Source organism: Nuphar pumila, chromosome 7 (assembly GCF_984573655.1).
Source record: "Nuphar pumila chromosome 7, dmNupPumi1.hap1.1, whole genome shotgun sequence".
Classification (NCBI taxonomy): Eukaryota; Viridiplantae; Streptophyta; class Magnoliopsida; order Nymphaeales; family Nymphaeaceae; genus Nuphar; species Nuphar pumila.
Window position 1 is genome coordinate 20,445,105 of NC_143255.1, and position 20,293 is coordinate 20,465,397.

The 20,293-nt window shown below is 37.2% G+C and overlaps 1 protein-coding gene across 4 annotated transcripts; it reads left to right on the top strand.

Annotated features, from left to right (window-relative positions):
- The first annotated feature begins 747 nt into the window (after positions 1 to 747).
- Positions 748 to 18,679, top strand: LOC149831442 (nicotinamide adenine dinucleotide transporter 1, chloroplastic-like). 4 transcript variants are annotated; one of them, XR_016433016.1, is made up of 10 exons: positions 748 to 1,056; positions 3,228 to 3,323; positions 12,394 to 12,500; positions 15,778 to 15,826; positions 16,299 to 16,402; positions 16,977 to 17,071; positions 17,171 to 17,259; positions 17,343 to 17,437; positions 17,811 to 18,172; positions 18,276 to 18,679. XR_016433016.1 is itself a non-coding variant. In XM_090012071.1 (9 exons), exons 1-9 carry the CDS (start codon positions 987 to 989, stop codon positions 18,033 to 18,035), a joined length of 930 nt encoding a protein of 309 aa, XP_089868197.1. In that variant the 5' UTR covers positions 748 to 986; the 3' UTR covers positions 18,036 to 18,679. The 4 variants fall into 4 exon arrangements, 3 of the variants coding, with proteins under 3 accessions (XP_089868197.1, XP_089868198.1, XP_089868200.1); XM_090012071.1 differs by having other exon boundaries at positions 17,811 to 18,679; XM_090012072.1 differs by having other exon boundaries at positions 3,228 to 3,314; positions 17,811 to 18,679.
- Positions 18,680 to 20,293: the final 1,614 nt, after the last annotated feature.

The window sequence follows — 20,293 nt, forward strand, 5'->3', positions numbered from 1 at the left end:
TTTTTGGTGTGATAGTCTGGGGTTCGGGAGCAGCGCCCCCCAACTTTTTTTTTGAGATAAAATAAAAAATGGCTACAATTATTAATAAAAATCTATTTCATATGGACAAATCAAACTATTTGCTGCAGTGAGGGCTGGGCAAGGACTGAGCTACAAAAATGGATAAAAATCTATTTCATATGGAATCAGGGTTAGGCTAGGACTGGGCTTTAAAAATTTTATTTTTTATTTTTAACTAGGCCGGGAGGCAGGACTGGGCTACAGCCCAGTTCTGCGGGGTCCAGTGTCAAGCTGAAGGTCCAGGATCGAATCCCTCGGACACATGGGGCGATTGTTGTTCTGGCAGGGTCCCCTAACCCCCAACTTGCCTTTCAAAAAAAAAATGAATTATATAAAGACAAAAACATAAAATTTTACAACCCTAATCCCAATCCCAATCCAACTCTACAATCCCAATCCCAACCTGAAAAGGACTTCAGGTTGGGGGATTTTCTCAAAGCACACGCTGGGAGTCCAGACTGGGCGGGTTTCCCTCAGGATCGGATCCTGGGGCTGGGGCGGATTTCGCTGGGGCGGACCTGAGACGGAGAGGGTCAGTAATAGTACGCTGCCTGGATCCATAACCGAACCATCATCATCACTTGTTTGGTCAGCTTACCCAGCCAGAGCCGGACCCTGTATTGGATCGGGATATAATCCGATACGTTATCAGCCCCAGAATAAATGCCATTGCGGTCGGTGAGGCCAGCGTGCGAGTCTGCAAGTTTGTCGTTCTACTGGAATCTCTCAGGCACGTGCGAGCTAACACGGGTGCACTATTCTCTCTCTCTCTCTTCGTTGGCTTCTCGTCGGCGTCTGGATAATTCGCTGTCGGGGACGAAACCCTAGTCGCTCTATCAGAGCGGAGAAAGGAAACCCTAATTTTTTTGGGGTCGGTGGCTGGTATCGGGAGTTTTTCCTCCCTGGAGTAGAGAGTTTGCAACGGGATGAGTGGTAGGGATGGAGGTCGGATCACAAAAGACTACCTCTACCACGCCGGCGCCGGAGCAGCGGCAGGTTTGTCCCCACAAACCCCTTCAAATTTTCCCCTCTTTCGATCCGTGTTTTGTAAGTGATTTCAGTGTTTTGGTAGACCATGGATTGCACAACATGCAATTGAGGTGAAAATTCTTCGTGGGGTTTGTCCTGCATCTTTCCATTCTTCGCTCTTTACTGCATTCCTCTTAGATGGATCAACAGATTGAGTCACAAAAAAGTAACTTTTCTTTTGATATGATTGATGTGGAACGTAACTGGCCAACGCAGAGTTTGATACTGCTAGCAGTATTTGCAGATCACCAACACGAGTAATGGAGACCTGTACCTTCTCTGATAATTATACTCCATCCAATATAAGGTTTATTAGTGGAGAATCTTACATTGTCTGTGACGTGGTTATATTGCTCTTGAATCATCCTTTACAGCTTGATTTCTACTAACATTCGCAGTTTTGCATTATATTGTTTTGAGGAAGCAGTAGCAATCTGCATCCTCCCATAACATTATTTATGCTGCGACCTCTTCCTCCATGCCATGTGTTCATCATCCCACGTCCTGACCATGTTGTTCCTTCTTCATGCTACTAACTTGAGGTGCTTCGTACTGTAATAGGATTGGTTGCATAGCTTCTAAATTCAGGGAATTGGTAGTTTGTACCCAAATTGGATAAATCCTGCCCAACATGGTCCTCCTCAGAAATTGACTAACTAATCAATGATGGTTTTCACTTGGTTCAAGTATTCCATAATTGAAGATACATGGCACATCATTCAGATACTTGAGAATAGACGCTTTGCTATTTGATTGTAGCTCTCTAGACACCAATCAGTCCTTTACACCCACCAAGATCTTTTGACAAGGTAGAGAGAATATATGCGACCAACATCTTATATTTGTCTAATCAAAGTTCAATAGGCTGGATGGTCATTGTCTCATCTACTGCCTTGTTGACATTCTCTTCAATATATTGTAGTGGGCTAGTGTTATATCCATCAGAATGCCCCATTGACTTCATGCTTCTAGAAAGGTACAGGTTTGGCTCTTCCAAATTAAGGTAACTAGGAGTAAGTTTTTCAGGAACCAATTTGTTGGAATTTGCCATGAGTATTGACGAATTAAAGAATGTTTAGGAAATTAAGGAATAAAGAGAGAACACATATGAAAGACAAAAAACAAATGTGTAAAAGGAAGGAAAAGAGATATAGTATTGGAAAAAAACTAAAATGGAAGGAAAACAATATTGGAAAGAGACTATATTGGATAAGAAAGGAAACACGTAGGATATCTTGGGGAAGTGGATCAACTGATAAGGAATCAAAAGTTGATAATGGCATCACCAGCCAGAAGACCAAGTTGGTGATGATGTTAGCATATGCTAACTGACTCCAGCCCTGAATTTTCAGATGAACAACACAACTAGATCTGAGCAGATTTTACAGTCATAGATACTTCAAAGTACTCTAGATACAAGCATATCTAATGCTTTGATATGTAATAAACAAGAGAATGAATAAGTTCCAGGCAGATCTAAATTTTGGAGATATGTTGGATGATTAAATCTGATTACCAGATTTATTTTGGGATGAAATCCATCTCAACTGAACAGATCTGATTTTAATATATCTGATAATCAGTTGACATGGGAATGGAGATGGAGGCAAGAGATGTAGTCACAGATCAAGAGAAACGATGGATCCAGAAGCTAAGAAACAGAGAGATGACAAAAAGGAGAACGGAAAGAAAGAAGAAGATAGAGAGATAAAGGATAGGGACTCCCTGGACTCAAAATGGCTCAGATAAGCTGGACTATATGGGAGAGAGGTAAACCACCTGGAACACACACAAAGAAGATGAGAGAGAAAAAAACAACCCAATGCAATGGCTCGGGCAGCCCCTTATGGAAGAATCCTAGTTAGGGTTAATAACAAATGTGCAATACTTAAAAACATTTTACAACAATGCCACCTGAAGGTGGCATCCCATTGTGCTTAAATATTGCAAAATTGCAACATAGGTGGCTTGAAAAACAATGCACTAATTACAATATGGCTTGTATAGATACAAGTACTGGCATTGCTAATGTCATCCCTTATCTTAAATCACTGAAATAACTAAAGCCCTAGAATCTTCCACTTCTTTTTTCATTTACTGCGTAATTTTTTTTAATGTGTTCCTTTTTATGCTTTTAGGAGCCATTGCTGCAACTTTTGTTTGCCCTCTGGATGTAGTCAAAACAAGACTTCAGGTACATGCATTACCTGAACAAGGTCGAGGAGGTAATCAAGGTTGTTTTAAATTCTCTCTTCTAGGTCAAATTTATTTGTTTTATATTTATTGCAATTATTTAGTAGACCTATAGTGAAAAATAATCTGTAATGTATTTATTGACTGGTAAAATTGGTATATTTTACTGATTCCTTACTACTGCTTTCCTCCTTCATACATTAGGGTGTGTTTGAATGTGAATTAAAAGAAGTCAAATGACTTTTTTGGCCCCGAAATTGTGGCTCCGGGTACATATCAAACACAGAAAATGAAATCCACCCCTGACTTCCTGCCATTTGAGATATTTTCTCCTTAAAGAGTGAGGATAAAAAGTTGGAAGGAAGGAGGGGGGGTCTCTGACTTTTTCTTCCCCCATTTCTTTTACTGACCCTTTTTTTTTAACCATGCATTCAGACACAGCCTTAGTGTAACCTTTATTACTCTTAGTTGATTTATACTGCTAGATTGATGTCTAGAAAGAAGGGACAAGATGACGTGCATTTAATTTTTGGTATGATTTAACATTCTGGAATGCTTCCCCTTTTTTATCTGATAAAATTGGTAAGATAAATAATAACATATCAAAAAGACAGAGAATGGCTAAAATATTCACAGATAACCAAATACACACACACACACCACTGCTTATGTCTTTGTTTTGATGGAATATCTATGAACAGCAGAGTCATGCTTCATTCTTGTAGATTTTGAGTCTCTAAATTAAAATAGCACAATGATGCACCCTGTGAATGAGGCTACACTGAATAAGATATTACTTTGATCTTTGGGTGAATTTGTGGACTGCAATGCCAGCAATTAATCAAAATTTATACTTCCCTATTTTTTATTTATGTGATTATCTCGATGTTGAGCTTTTCCAATTTCTTATTTATAATTGAATTTGATTTTAAGACTGCTCTTGCATTGAAAACTTTTCAAGAGGGAAATGTCTTAAAGCTTGATTTTGCTGTGTGCTTGTGTGACTGTGTCCTTGGGTTTTCTTGAATTCCTTTACTTCTCCCACTAGATATAATTGTTACATTCAATTTTGTAGCCTTTCTTCCTTGGTTAAATTAGTATAATGATGTATTGTTGCATTTATGCCAAAATGAGGATTGCCTTTGCTTTCATTCAGGCTGGATCAACTGAATCCTTCTCAAGTTTAACTGGTGCCAGCAATTCTTTGGTTTATGTTCTATGCTTATTCATAATATTATTGGTTAGTCAAACTTGGAAGACCCAGTGGTTAACTATATTCTCATGGTGTCTTTTCTTTGTTGGCTGTTGACTCCAGTTAAGACTCTTATAAGTTTATGTGCAAGCAGATGCAAGACTCTGAAGGGTCTAGAAATCCTCCAGTTTATGATTACCACATTTGAGTATTCGAGTCTTGATGAGTATGAGAAATTGGTGACTGGACTTGGTCCTCTTTTCCATAGTTCAGATCAAAATACACTTAGGCTCAGAAATTCCTGTCATTTTTTATTTAAATAATTGACAACCATAGCTAGCGATCAAATTGGACTGCATGTGCTTAATGCTGGACTTAGGTCATGGGTTTTTGTTGTAGCATGTTAGTGACCTAAAGAAAATATCTTTACATTAGTAAGAGATTCGCTAGTTGAACCCTTTGATGTGTGAGTGAGAGAGCAAAGTTTCAAGTTCTTTGGTAATGCATTGTACTAAGAAAAATATTTTGTATTATTGAAAAATAAAAACCTATCTAAATGTGGTTATTGTTGAGGAAATGCCATATTTCCATTATGTGTAATACCCCTTCAATGTAGCTTTTTGTACATATATTCCATATTAGGGGTATTATTGTAAACTTGTATATACCCACTACTCCACTAGCATTTATCTTGTAGTGGGTTCTATGGGGTTCAACCCCCCTTTTTCTTTTTATATATGTTGTAACCATGGTTGTCAGTCGAGGAAACGAGAGCGGGAAACGATACGGGAAGTGGAAGCGGGAAGCGAGAAGCGAGGCACTTTCAAAATTTTAGGAAGCGGGAAGCGTGGGAAGTCTTGGGAGCGAATCAGGAAGCGTCTCGAAAGCGACCTAGGAAGCGAGGGGAAGCGACAAAAGAGAATAAAAAACAAAAATAAAAATACAAAAAAATGAAAAAAATGGGGGAAGCACGCTTCCCCCAAAAAAACGCTTCCCAGCGCGTTTCGGAAGCACGCCGTTTCACGCTTTCGAAATGCACTTTCGAAACGCGCTTCCGCAGTTACCTAGGCATTTCCGGTAACTCTGGTTGTAACCCTCATTTGTTCTCTTAATGAAGTTCTCTCTTCATTTCTCTCCTTGTTCCTTCTTTCTTCTTCTTCCTCTTGTAAGTGGAAACTCCAATATGGTATCAGAGCCATAGGAGGATATTGGAAAGAAGGGTTTGCTGCTGAGGAGAGGCTCCATTCTTGTTGCTGTTGGACTGCACACATCCCGAGGTGCTGACATCAGCATCAACTGTACGGCTGCTCAGATTTTGTGAGTCTAAGGTAGTAATCTGATAGCCCTTGATTTTAGAAGTCTTGGGAATCAAGAATCATCCTCATCGGCCAGGTATTGGATTTTTGGGTGATTTTTGAAATATTTTCTGGTTGTCAAGTTTTCTTGGACCAATTTTGAGAAATCAGTTGATAGTGATTGTATTGGTGGCCATTTTGATCTTGCTAAATGGCTACTTTGGGTCATTTTTTGGTAGTGAAGCATGTTGTAAGTGGTTTAATAAGCATCGTGCTTTGTGAGTTTTATTGAATCTTTGTGGAGTTCTATAGGGACGGTAGCTATTTTCTTGGGTATTCTAAGGGTATCAGCTGTTGTAGACTGCTCTTTTGTGTTGCTGCACTTGTGTTTGAGTGATTAGGGATTGTTTGGTGTGCATTTACTCACTTCTTGCTGGTTGGTTGTCACTCCCACCTGGATATCGTTAATTTTCTTTTGCATATTGGCTTGTCTGCTTTGGTAGTAGTTATATGGCAGCATTGTAGTTTGGAGTGCTGCTGCTTATTGCTGAGCATAACACATCACTTTGCTGGTGCTGTGCTATTTTGGAGTGTGTGGTACTTGTTTTTTTTTTGTGCAAGGACATTAAGTATTGTAGTTTGCGGGGAGGGGGGGGGGGTTGAAATGGAGAAAAGTGACACTATCCAGCTGACTTCAGTTTAGTTGGATGGAACCAACTGTAATGAAATACAATCTTACAAGAGAGATGTCACAAGAGGCCATAGAAAGATTTCAACAACACAATAATGAAGCCACCAATGGGCAAGATACAAAGAACCACAAAGTGCTTAAGCACAAGATCACAATCAAGAACACATAAAAACAAACAATAATGGATTCATAAAATGCTAAAAGACATTGAGTTTGAGAGGGGACAATGTCCCCTATTTATACACTAAAGAGGACCAAAGGAGGTCTCCTATAGAGCCATTGGGAGCTCCCCAACGTTGGGGAGGGTCCTAACGACTCTATGTAAATGACAAAAAAACCCTTTGTCAAAAGAATAAAAGAAAAGAGAAAAATAAAAGAAAAAAATATATAAAAAAGTCCCTAGTGGATTGTTCAATTATATATGACAAAAAGACAAAAATACCCCTGAGTGTTATAACATTTTACAACTATATATATATGTATACATTTTGACACCAATTACTCCTTTTGGTTTGATTTTATGGTAGCCATCATTGATGGTAAAGGACTATGATGCATTCTTGATGAAACTTTAGTGAAGCACAAACTTGGAGATGTGAACTATGAGAATGTTGTTAAAAAATGGAATGAACAATGTGAAAGTCAAGGCATGAATTTTTTACTCTGTAGAACCAAGAATTGCCATGAACATCTCTAAGTTGGTTGAAGCTAAGGTTGTTTGGAGCTATCTCAATCAAGTGTACATGCAGGAGAAATAGGCAAGGCAATACCAATGAATGCATGAATTGAGAACATTAAGACAGGGAGGCAAGTCAGTCGAGAAGTATCATTCTGAGATGCAACTGCTATGAGATTCATTGGCCTTGATTGACAATAAAAAGAAGTGTGAGACATGCGAAAATTGCAAGACTTGTATGAAGACAAAAATGCAATCTAGAGAAACAACAAGCGATTGAGTTTCTTATGGGATTGCACTCTGAGTTTGATAATGTCAGAAGTGTTGTTATCCATAGAATATGCCTTCCTCAAGTCACCCATGCTCTTTCTGAAATCATTGTTGATGAGACTAAAAATCTCTTCAGTCTTGTTCCTCTGGTGATTCTGTTATGGTGGCAGCCAGACAACCTAGCAATTTTGGTGGGGCAAAGATGGGATTCTTGAAGTATGATATGAGTAATGTGCATTGTCATTACTGTAAGAAGATGGGACATATGAAAAAGGCATGTCCTGTACTAAAGAGGAAAAGAATGGAGATTGGAGGGAGTGCGACTTTGTCTGGAGTTGCACGGGAAAAAAGGAATGTGATGAAAGAAGAAAGTCATGTTCCTTCTGCGGCTTCCACCTCTATTGTCACTCCTGATGCACAGGCCCTAGTCAGTTATAGGCTTAATGAGTTAGCTTAGCAACTCCAACAACCTCTTTCTCTGACTACTTCTTCCAGTTCCTTTGGTCCCATTGGTATATCTGGTTGTGCCTATGCAGGTATTCCTAGCTTGACTTTGGGATGGTTGATAGACTCGGGAGCGTTATGCCATATGACTGCAAATGAGTATGTGTTTTTAAAATTTGTAAATCATGTAGTGGTGCCTTTCGCATTGCAGATAGCTCCTTGATGCTTGTTTTAAAAATTGGTTCTATTACCCATGAGTCTAATCCTTGTATTCCTGAAGTATTTCATGTTTCTCTTGCCATGAACTTGCTCTCGGTTGGTAGGGAGGAAGACTGAAATTGGGCATAGGCGAGGGCATCTCTACTTTATGGATCAGTTGAATCAGAGTCAAAGGGAAGATGATGGGAATAGAGCTGGTGCTGCATTTTTGGATTCTTTAGTATTGTGGCACCAACGGCTGGGTCATGTATCAAGTTCTAGACTTTTGTTTTTGTTATCTTCTGGTTTACTTGGATCTTCTTGTAAATATAGTCTCTAATGATGTAAAGTGTTGTGGGAGTTGTAGGTTGTCTAAGAATCATGCTTTCTCTTTCAGTCTTAAGGAAATTGAGTCTGTGAGTCCTTTTGAAATAGTCCATTCTGATATATGGGGTCCTTCTCCAAAAAGGATCCATGTATTTTGTGACATTTATAGACGACTTTATCATATATACATGGGTTCATTTTATGAAAAATCAGAGTGAGTTGACTAATATTTTTAAAAGATTCTATATGTATGTTGAGACTCAGTTTGCTACGAAAATAAAAATTCTGTGTTCCAACTTAGGGGGAGAATATATGAGTAATGAGGTATGAGAATTTATATGTGAGAAAGGGAGTGTGCATTAAAGGTCCGGTCCTTATAGTCCATAATAGAATGGAGTGGTAGAGAGGAAGAACAAACATATATTGGAGAAAGGAGTTCTAAGCTGAAGTTGTGAGAACATGTGTATATTTGATAAATCAAATGCCTTCTAAGGTGATTGGGAAGCTCTCCTCATAAGAGACTGTTTGGGAAAGAACCGGATTATGAATGTTGAAGGTGTTTGGAGGGTTTGACCCAACTAACAGAGGGTGAAATTGCCTCAGTTTTCGCCTCTCCTATTTTGGGTATTTGATGGGTTTAAAAACCATCATTACCCTCTCCCATCAGCCCTCTACCTATGTCTACCACCCTCCATCTCTCACGCAAACTGGGTTTGCATTCACACACACCCCATCCAAATTGGTTCTCTCCCTCCCTCTTTTGTGGCCTATAAATAGAGGCCCAACTCCTCTCACTTGACCATCACTCTCTCTCTGTTGCATCGGATGACCACTGTCTTCTCTCTTTTTATTATTCTTCTCCTCCATTAGAATGTGGGAGGTAATCCTCCCACTCTCTGTTTCTCTCGGTTTGGAAAGTTGTTAGAGAGCCCGTGCACCAGCCAACTAGCAATTTCCTTTTCTTTTCCTACGTAACTACATAGTTTTAAGGTAGGATTAATGCGAATAAACCACACTCATTGTTTACATTTTTTCATGCATAGTTCTTTCATAAATTTTTATAATATGCTTAAACTGTTGTAAAGAATTTCTGCTCAATATATGGTTTTTAGTCGCACATGTGTCATTCTACAACCAAAATGAGTCAAAGAAGAGTATGAAGTCTACTTTATCCTTTTTGGCACCTTTGATAGAGACTTCCTCATAAGAGATTGCTTGGGAAAGAACCAGATTATGACATGTTGAAGGTGTTTGGAAGTGCATGTTTTGTTCTAGTTCCTCAGCAATTCATAGATAAGTTGTCCTCCAAAGTAGTAAAGTGTTGCTTTATAGGATATCCTGAAGGACAAAAATGATATAAATGCTTTGATCCTGGAAGTAGGAAAGTGTGGACATCAAGGCATGTAGAATTTTGAGAACATGTGCTATTCTACAACTAAAATGAGTCAAAGAAAGTATGGAGTCTACTTTATCCTTTTTGGTGCCTTTGACAGAGACTTCAGATAGAAGAAATGATAAGGAATGGATCACATACAGCAGAAGACCATTAGAGGGTCTTGTTCAGTCCTTTCTGGAAAAACATGATTTAGAGGAAGAGCCTTTGCTCGAGCCAAGTTTCGATATCCTTCAAGCCTATCCTCATGAGTCGGCATCCTTGTCTTCTCTTGTTCCTTAGGTGCCTAGGAGTTTTAGACCTTCTGGTCCTCCCTCTAGATTTGTTTCCTATGATTCCTTTTCTGCTATTCATCAGACATTTCTAGCTATGATCCAGTCCTATAGTGAACCGAATTCTTATGTTGAGGCTGTGTCAAATCCAGATTGGCAAAAGGCAATGACAGAGGAGTTGGAGGCTTTGGAAAGGATGAAAGCATGGGAGTTGGATAAACTGCCAAAAGCAAAAAATGTAGTTGGGTGTAGGTGGATGTATAAAATCAAAACTTAGGCAGATGGGTCTGTTGAAAGATATAAGTCTCGTCTTATAGCAAAAGGATATAGTCAGCAGTATGAGATAGATTTTGTTGAAACCTTTGCACCAGTGACCCACATGACTACTATTAGGACCGTTCTAGAAGTGGCTGCAGCAAGAAGATAGGAACTGTGGCAAATAGATATGAAGAATGCCTTTCTGAACGAGGACTTAGAGGAAGAAGTGTATATGGAGTTACCTCAAGGAATTGTTGATAAGGAAGGCATGGTATGTATACTGAAGAGAGCATTGTATGGGTTGAAACACCCTTGGTTTGAGAAATTCAGTGCTGCAGTTGTGAGGTTTGATTTGAGGCAAAGTTACCATGAGCCAACCTTGTTTGTGACATCTTCTGATAAGGGATAGTGTCTTCTTTTGCTTTATATAGATGATATGATTATTGTTGGTGATGATAGGACAATGATTGCAAGAGTAAAGATGTAATTAGCCCAAAACTTTGAAATGAAAGATGTAGTAAAATTGAAATATTTTCTTGGTCTTGAGATTGCATACTCCAAACATGGTTTTTTGTTGACTCAGCACAAATATGCAGCAGAATTGATTGAGAAGGCAAGACTTGCAAATGATACAAAGCAAGTGAATACTCCTATAGAAGCTAACTGCAAATTAAAGTATACGGATGGTGAACTACTCAGTGACCTTACAGTTTATAGGCAGCTAGTTGGGAGTTTAATTTACTTGACTATTTTGTGTCCAGATATTATGTTTGCGTTCATGTGGTGAGCCAATTCATGAGTGCCCTTAGATAATCTCATTTGGCAGCAACTATGAGGATTATCATATATATTAGGGGTATCATGCATTATGGATTGTTCTTTTCTGCTACATTGTCATTGGAGTTGAAGGCATACTGTGATGTAGATTTTGGGAGAGCTTCTCAGGATAGGCATTCTATGTCAGGATTCTGTGTGTTTCTAGGAGAATTATTGATATTATGGAGGAGCAAGAAGCAATAAGGGATTGCTTTATCCACTACTGAGGCAGAATACCGTGCACTGACTCAAATGACTGCAAAAATCATTTGGTTGAGGTGGTTGTTGCAGGACATTAGAGTAAATATAATCACTACTTTGCATTGTGACAATCAGAGTGCTATCCATATCGACAAAAATCCAAAATTTCATGAGAAGACTATGCACATTGAGATAGATTTTCACTTTACTCGTCGAGCATATCTGGATGGAGTTATATCCTTGGCATACATTGGAACTCAGAACCTGATAACTGATTGTTTTACAAAAAATTTACCATTGAAGGCTTTCCAATCATTCTTGTTCAACCTTGGGCTGATTGTGTTCTCATCACCTCAAGCTTGAGGGGGAGTGTTGAGGAAGTGCTATATTTCCATTATGTGTAATACTCTTAAATATAGCTTTTTGTACATATATTCCAGATTAGGGGTATTATTGTAAACTTGTATATACTCACTACTCCACTAGCATTTGTCTTCTAGTGAGCTCTATGGGGGTCGACTCCCCTTTTTCTTTTTATATATGTTGTAACCCTCATTTGTTCTCTTAACGAAGTTCTCTCTTCATTTCTCTCCTTGTTCCTTCTTTCTTCTTCCTCTTGTATGTGGAAACTCCAATAATTATTATGTTCACACCTTTGATGTGACATTAAAGATAGAAGTTCGATGCCCATCATGCCAGCCCTGAAACATTAATATTTGATTGGGATAATAGATGGCATTTTACCAAGTGGCATTAACACTACTTGTATAAATGTGCACATCCACAGGTAGAAAGACACACCCATATGTGCATGCACACACTTTGAAAAGTAAAAAGCTGAATTTATTACTATTATTTTTTATTAGACTATTATTGATTCTGCTATGGATAACAGTCTAGTTGCTTCTTACTCATGAGCCGATCATGCAACAACACTATGTAATTAAAATTTTCTTTTTCTTTTTTATCTTTTCTGTTTTTTGTTAATGTTGCCATTGACTGCTTGTATTTAATATTCTATGTAGTAATGAAAGTCCTTAATATGATTATTTTCTTTCGTCTGTGGCAATAAAATCAGGCAGTCTTATAGTTACAAGTTTACAACAGATAATTAAGAATGAAGGCATAAAAGGAATGTATCGTGGACTTACCCCTACAGTATTGGCATTACTTCCGACCTGGGCAGTGAGTTAATCTCTTCGATGTTGTGTTTATGCATCTGCAAAGACTGACCATTCATGGAGCAATTTCTATTTCAATTATTTTGACTCTTATTGTCTTGCTTTCAAAGCAAATATTCATCGGTCAAAATGAAACACTAAATAACTCAAAAGGAATAAAATTTGCAATGATAACTTTCAACTGGTATATGCATGGCTCATCTATTCTTTTCTGAATGAGAAACATATTGCTGTTCATTCATTATTACTTGCACTGAAAATATATTCTGGTATATTGAAGTTTGTATTTTGTTAATTTGCATGCTAATATGGCATAACTTATGCCTGTAGGCCTCTGGAAAAAACAAGGCCTGGCCTTTTTTCTTTCAGGCAACATAATCTTTTGAAAACATTAGAAACTTTTAAAGCCAAACTAAATGGAAACTGAGCTTGAAAATGAGAAAACAAATTCAAAGCTGCCAAATGACGAAAATGGAGAAAGACAAATAAAAACATTCAAAAGCAGAAAATACTGCTCTTCTTATCAGAACCACCAATTTTTCAAGGCTGAAATTTACATTAATAATAGAAAAGGATATAGCTACACAAGCTACAAGAAGGGCAAACCCTGAGCACAAAAAAAAGAGAATAGCACATATGCAATATTGCTCAACAGCTCTAGGCTTGTATCCTTTTCCTGTTTGGAGTGTATTACCCATGCACACTAAAATCCATTATTATATTGTTTGACAATGTACTAGAGTTAAATCCATGCATATTTTAGTCATCTAGATGAAAACTATGCATCTATTGTTTCACCTGGAGAAGTCAGAATCAGTTCGTATATTATCTGTTTCCTGGTAGGTGAAAAATGCGTTTGGGGTTTAGTTTCACATGTATGTTGCAGGTGCAAACATGCTTATTCTGGTCTTGATGGAAGTCTGCACAAATTTTGCTTGTGTTGGGCCTAAGTACTGCTTGAAATCTGGCTTAAGTTATTCCCGACCAGGGGCAGCAGTCTGGGCCTAAGCTTGCTCAACTAATTGGTGTACAGTTAACCAGGAGCGGGAGCAGCAGTTGGGCGGATGAGGAGTGTGGGAGGGCAAAGTGAAAATGAGAATTAACCCAGTCCATACTACATTATATGTACATATGCAAATGCATGCACATACAACTCTTGATAAACTTGAAGGAAATGATCTAGAAGGTCTATGGGTCAATCTTTTATTTTGATCTGGATCTTTTATATATACTGAAGCTGGGGTTTGGCAGACCCCTACCAGTATATTAAGACTGAGCTATACAACTGTACATCCAAAATCTATATTACAGAAGGCAGCCAGTCTGGGGGTTTATCCACCCAGTGGCGGAATGGCTCAATGGGAGCCAAAAAGGCCAGGGTTTCACCAGCACGTTCTGGCACTTGGATACAGTTTGAACCCTGACTTGCTCAAAAGTAAACAAAAGGCTGGGAATGTCCTGAGGGATTGTATTAGCCCTACCCCTCCTAAATTTTCCACCAGAAATCTACCTATATCCAGCCTTGACACTTCAATGCTGAGTTTACTTCCTGCCTGAGTCATTCTGCAAAATGCCAATCCACCCAGCCCACTCTTTGCTCACCACAGTTCCATTATGAGTGACCCAGCATGCCCTCAGGAAGTGGCCCCTGTGGTCGTGTAACTTGCACCCAATTTGCCATTCTTTTAAACTTTACTTTCTAATGTTCATTTTGAAATCTACGTACATATATAAGATGTGATCCTTTTTCTTTGATAGATATACATTAAGAAGTTATCTAAGTTTCTACAAATAACTCTTGTTGTGAGAAAAAAGTATCTTGTTGAAATTATTATATTTTTATTAAAAGAAAGTGTTCACTGCTCAGTTGTTGGTTGTAATACTTCCCTTTCTGGTTGGAAGTGAGTGCCTTTTTAGTTGCAAGTGCACAGGGATTGTTAATTGTGTACTCCAATTTGCTGGAGCATGAAATATGAGGTTGGAGCAGAGTTACCGGAAGCTTCTTAGATAGGTGGGAAGCTCGCTTCCCGGAAACTCGCTTCGGAAGCACGATACTCCACGCTTCCGAAACTTGATGAGAACCTCGATTCCCCCACGCTTCTCCTATGCTTTTCACATGCTTCATCTATTCTTCTTATATGTTCTCCTACTCAACTTTTCATATTTTTTTATGTGTTTTCTCTCTCTTCCCACTCACTTTCATGTGTTTTCTCTAAATTGGTAGTCATCATTTTTAGATTTTCTTAAAATATTAATTCTTACACTAAAAAAATCATGAAATTTAATATTAGTCACTTTATTTTAGTTTTTATTTGTGTTTCATTTTGATTCTCATTCAATTCTTATATTTCTTTTTTAATATTCCTCGCTTCCCGCTTCCTATACATTTTAAAATACATCGCTTCTCGTTTCCGCTTCCCGTATCGTTTCCCGCTTTCGCTTCCTAGTCTGGCAACCTTGGGTTGGAGCATTATCTCAATAGAAGAAAACTTCATGTAGCCTTCTTCCCTTTTGGCAATGTGCCAGATGATCTGTATTCCTAGCTTTTGGTCAAACATTTAATTGCTTTCTAAAAGACTTTCTTGATCAGAGCCAAATATCCCTTCAACATTTGATTCATGCCTTTTCAATTTGTGAAGGCAAAAATATATATATATATATATATATATATATATATATATATATATATAATACCTATGTCAATAAGATAACAGGCAAAAAGTTGCAGATGGAAATAACATGGTTGCTAACTACTATTTCGTAATTGAGATTTTCCAACAGAACAGCTGAAGAAGAGGCAAAATTTAATAAAGAAAAGGATTATAGCAAAAAATTTGAGAATTTCCTTTTTAGAATCTTAGGAGAGTGTTGGCAAATTCTTGAAAAGTTGCAATATTTTTGGATTTATTTGGTGGAAAAATCTAGCTGAAACTACCATATGATATTTAAAATAGGTAATGTTGCTGAAAGAGCTCTGTAATTTGTATTCCAAAAATGTATGCTAGCATTCACAATGCGAGAACAGTTTCATGAGGCCAATATGTTAAGCATGGCTAATTATGTTTCATGTTCATGAGCATTAAGACGTCCTGATCTTCAATGCAGCATTTTTATCCTAGATTACATGAAATTGTTTATCCTATTTCCCTTAATTGTTTGGATTTTCATATGTTGTTGGGCTTTCAGGATGCAAATTGTTTATCCTGTTCTTTTACCTGTGTTTGAGATGCTTTGAGTTGAATAATTATCTTTAGGTGAACAATAATCTTATTTGAATGCAGGTGTACTTCACTGTTTATGAAAAGCTCAAAGCCTTGCTTCGTTCACATGGTTAGTTTTCAAGCGTTTGTTTTACAAATAATACAATTAGATGCTTTGGTGAACTTAACTATTTGGGACCCTTTATGTTGTAATATTTGGTTTTATGTTAATCCAGTGTTGCATACAGTCAGTCGTTTTGGAAGGGTGTAAGATACAGAGTTTTTATACCATATTGTAATATTGAAGAAATAAAAATAAGAAAACCCAAAATAAAATAAAATTCTAAGCAGCATTAAAACTGCAACATTAAGCAAATATAGATGTTGAACATAAATAATATTTTATATAAAAATTAATGGATATGGTATTTTTTCCATTTTTTTAGAGAAAGATATGTTATGCTTTTTTCTGTATTCTGTGGTGTGATACTATGATTAAATCCCATTGTGGTTGTATCACATATGCCATTTTTACTACATTGGTTAATTCTTCCCTGTAACATGTTATTTTCTTTTTTAATTTCATATTGCACTTGATGCAGACAACCAGCTTTCAATTGGTGCGAATATATTAGCTGCTTCTGGTGCTGGAGCTGCAACAGCTGTCACTACCAATCCATTATGGGTTGTTAAAACAAGACTTCAAGTGTGTACTTAAGTTTCCCTTCACAAAGAATCATATGCTTCTTTATTTTATTCTTCTCACTGATTTATATTCAAATTTTCATGACTCTTTCATAATCTGAGTTATGATGCTACTTTTCTGCCATCCCATGTTACATCAACATGGACATATCCTGTTCGCTACCATGGTGCATCATTCTGCATTTTTTTATGGTCTATGATGCTGAACTATTATGTTTTGTATCACAATCCTCCACGAATGATGTTATCTAGAGCATTTATTCATCTAGCTTTTTCTGCTTTATGTTCTTGAGTGCGTTAGGTGTAAAACCTTTGGCCAATGTTTATTCACTGTGTTTTTGTACTTTACAATCATCTGCATTTTGCAATAATCCAATGTTTCTTAACCACTGTCTTATAACTGACTTTTCACTCAGTACAATATATGTTGATAATTCATCAATTCTTGATGTAGGGTTGTAACTGACCTGTGTATTGACCAGTTGAAGCTACTTTATTGTTTGATCAGGCATATGGCTTGCCATGATTAATTTTCTTATATATCAAGCTGTGAATATTTTTGTTTCTTCTTCCAGACACAGGGAACCCGTTCAGGTGTTGTTCCATATCGCAGCATACTTTCTGCATTAAAAAGGATTATGAATGAAGAAGGCATTCGTGGACTATATAGGTATATGTAATTGAAATTTATATTCTTCATCTTATTATATACCTTTTCAGTTGGATTTTGGCTCAAAAGCTTCAATTGGTGCGAACTTGTGGTGAACAGTGGCCTTCTTCCTTCTTTAGCTGGTGTCAGCCATGTCGCAATCCAGTTTCCAGCCTATGAAAATATAAAATCTTACCTAGCCAGGAGAAGTAATACATGTTCTTAATCTGTTTTTATATTGAACTTTAAACAGTTTTAGTTTTTCTGCTGCTAACTAGATAATGATTTTCAGGAAATACAACTACTGATATGCTCAATCCAGGGGATCTTGCTCTTGCTTCTTCAGTATCCAAAGTAATTGCTTCAACTGTGACATACCCCCATGAGGTAAAATATTAGTCCCGAAAGTAACATCGATTTTATGCTTCTCCATCTATTTCCAACTTGTTAGGTTATGTTGTACTCGTACTCTAGTTGTATGCTTGAAATTGGAAGTCAAGTTTTATGTACACTTTAGAGGAATTTTGGGGGCATGTCTTTCTACTTAGGTTGTTACTTCAGAGAATTACTACTAATATTAAAATCAGTTAATTGTTTTTTTTTTCTGAAAGTGTTCTGACATTCTGTAACAAAGAAGTTGAACTGCTTTGTGTGTCAGAATCGGGCAGATATTACCTGCCCATTAATGTTTGATCAATATAATGCAGCACAAACTTAATTCATTTGAAATGCTCTTTTTCTTTTAAATGTTACATGATAGGTTGTGAGGTCCAGGCTACAAGAGCAAGGGCTTTTTCATGAATCTGGAAAACAATACGAAGGTGTTCTTGACTGCATTAAGAAAGTTTTTCGAAAAGAAGGTGTTCCTGGATTTTACCGTGGGTGTGCCACCAACCTCTTAAGAACAACACCAGCTGCTGTTATCACTTTCACAAGTTATGAGATGATTCAAAGGCTTTTGCGCCAGATGCTTCCTTCTCAGTAGCACTTGAAAGTGAATGTCAACTTAAAACTGAACGGACACATTTGGAGACTTCATAGATTTCATTAGAGTGGAAGTGTACTTTTGACGGCATGGACAGGGCAACGCAGGGCAACATAGCAAATCTTCCTGTGTTTCATGTAGGGGATTTGACTGTATCTTCTTTTCTTCACTAGATTTTGGATGTGGAAAAGATAATGAGGGGTGGTTGTATTGTAAGATAACAAGTTTGACTGCTTACAGGGAAGACACAGTATATGCGTATAAATCAAAATTTGGAGATTTGAGATACAAAGCTAAGGCCACCACAAGGAACATCCTCATCTGCAATCAATTGGTCACACTAAGATCTTCCCTTCAACAATATCTGCTCTTCCAGAACTGAATAAAAGATTCTGATTGTACTACTAACTGCCAATAAGGTTGCTGTCATACCAAGTTTCTTGGTATAGAAATTTTGTCTCTAAAATTTATTGATGCCAGAGAACTCTCTGTGCACACATTTGGTGTTTGCCTGAGTTTGTATTCTGATTATTTTCATATGTAATATGGCTGAAACATTTTTGAATGATTCGTGATTTTCATTTAAATTAATAAAACATCAGCTGCGGCATTCCAGGTTGTATATATAAATCCTTTTCAACTTCTTTTCCTCTTCTGGCTACCAACTAGAATGTTCCAGCATATATACATTGCTTATCACATTTTTGTTAGAATGATTTAGAAGAACAGAAATAGGATTCATTGATCATGATTGACCTTGGCAAAAAGTGTTTTTCAATGACATGGATATCAGCTCCATGTATTGAACCTGGCATGGGGCCTACACCAGGGACATATTTTCCTGGCCCCATTGAGAATCCTTGTTTCACATTGTGTGTGTGTGTGTGTGTGTGAGAGAGAGAGAGAGAGAGAGAGAGAGAGAGAGAGAGAGAGAGAGGGCCGGGCTGGGGGCTACATAGGGATATTTTGATTTCTTATAATTTTATGGTGAAGAGTTAGAAAACGAGAATTTCTGATAAAAACTAACTTCAAAGTATCACCTTCTCCAATGTGTTGCAATGTTTTCATTAATTTAATGATATTTTTTATCTATAATATTTCATATTTTTTTTTTGTATCCTTTTGTTAACTTGTTTTACTTTTTTGTGTACCAAATTTTCTTTTAAACCTTGGTAGTTTTTTTCTTTTTGAGAAAAACTTGAAAACACCAAAGATATGTTCTTGCATGACTTTTGATAAAATCCATGAATATTCAAATATGTTCATGAACTGTTGTTCTGGTATTGCATGCAACTATGATTTATGTAAGATCTTATCATGGTTTTACCAATTTGGTTGCAAGATGAGCTCATCTAAAAACTTATATAAGTTGTATCAATTTGAACACGAAAAAAACATCAGCCTCAGACCTTTGGATTCATTGTCTTTGATGTCTCACAAATCAGATTAGGGGTATAAGTCAATTGGGGTGATGCAATGTATTTTATTCTTTTTCTATAGTAAGATCTCTTGAAGGCCTTCAAGAGATAGACCTACTCACGTTGCCAATATGGGAAAATCACTTGAGGACTTGACAGAGATCGTGGAGCATGCGGCACAAATGCTTGCAATAGACCCACCATTGACTCTTTGCCAATTAGGTAATTTGATATGTGCGGGGGGGTAGGTAGCCCTATTGAGAGGCAATGGTTAATAACCACACTCATTAGTAGCTTTCAAGATAGGATTGACTACATGAACTTTGGTCTTAGACAATCAGCGTATCTTATATCAGTAGTGTATATCTATATATTAGGTGAACAAAGTTTTTCTGATGCTCATAATGGTAACTAGCATGATATATTAAAACCAGAACTCTAGTATGTCTTTCAATGTGGCACGAGTTCGTATACTAGTAAATATGCATATATTTAGTCAAAGTTATGATTTGCCAAATAAGTTTTTTGTAAATCTTGTTTTAGAATATGTTTCTTGTTAAAAAAAATGATATTCATAAAATTTCTATAGCTTTTACAGTATTATTTTAAGTAAAAATATTACCTAACGAGGGATGACCTTGTCAATTAAGAAAATGTGGTTTGAAGTTGGCATCAACTGAGAATACTTTTTTAATGAAAGATTGGAGTTTCCATATTCTATAAATAGAGGATTTCACTCTAGGGAAGAGCAACGGAGAAATTTTTCTAGGTAACCTTGTGCCATATAACCAAGAGGCAAGCTCAAGTTTGCCCCATTTGGTATGCACCTAAACCTAGGAA

What these genes read in the sequence shown, in the direction of transcription:
- LOC149831442 (XM_090012071.1), top strand. Translation starts at nt 987, where the DNA reads ATGAGTGGTAGGGATGGAGGTCGGATCACAAAAGACTACCTCTACCAC. An exon ending in ATCTTACCTAGCCAGGAGAA is followed by an intron (nt 17,260 to 17,342) that starts GTAATACATGTT and finishes AATGATTTTCAG; the next exon opens with GAAATACAACTACTGATATG. An exon ending in CTGTGACATACCCCCATGAG is followed by an intron (nt 17,438 to 17,810) that starts GTAAAATATTAG and finishes GTTACATGATAG; the next exon opens with GTTGTGAGGTCCAGGCTACA.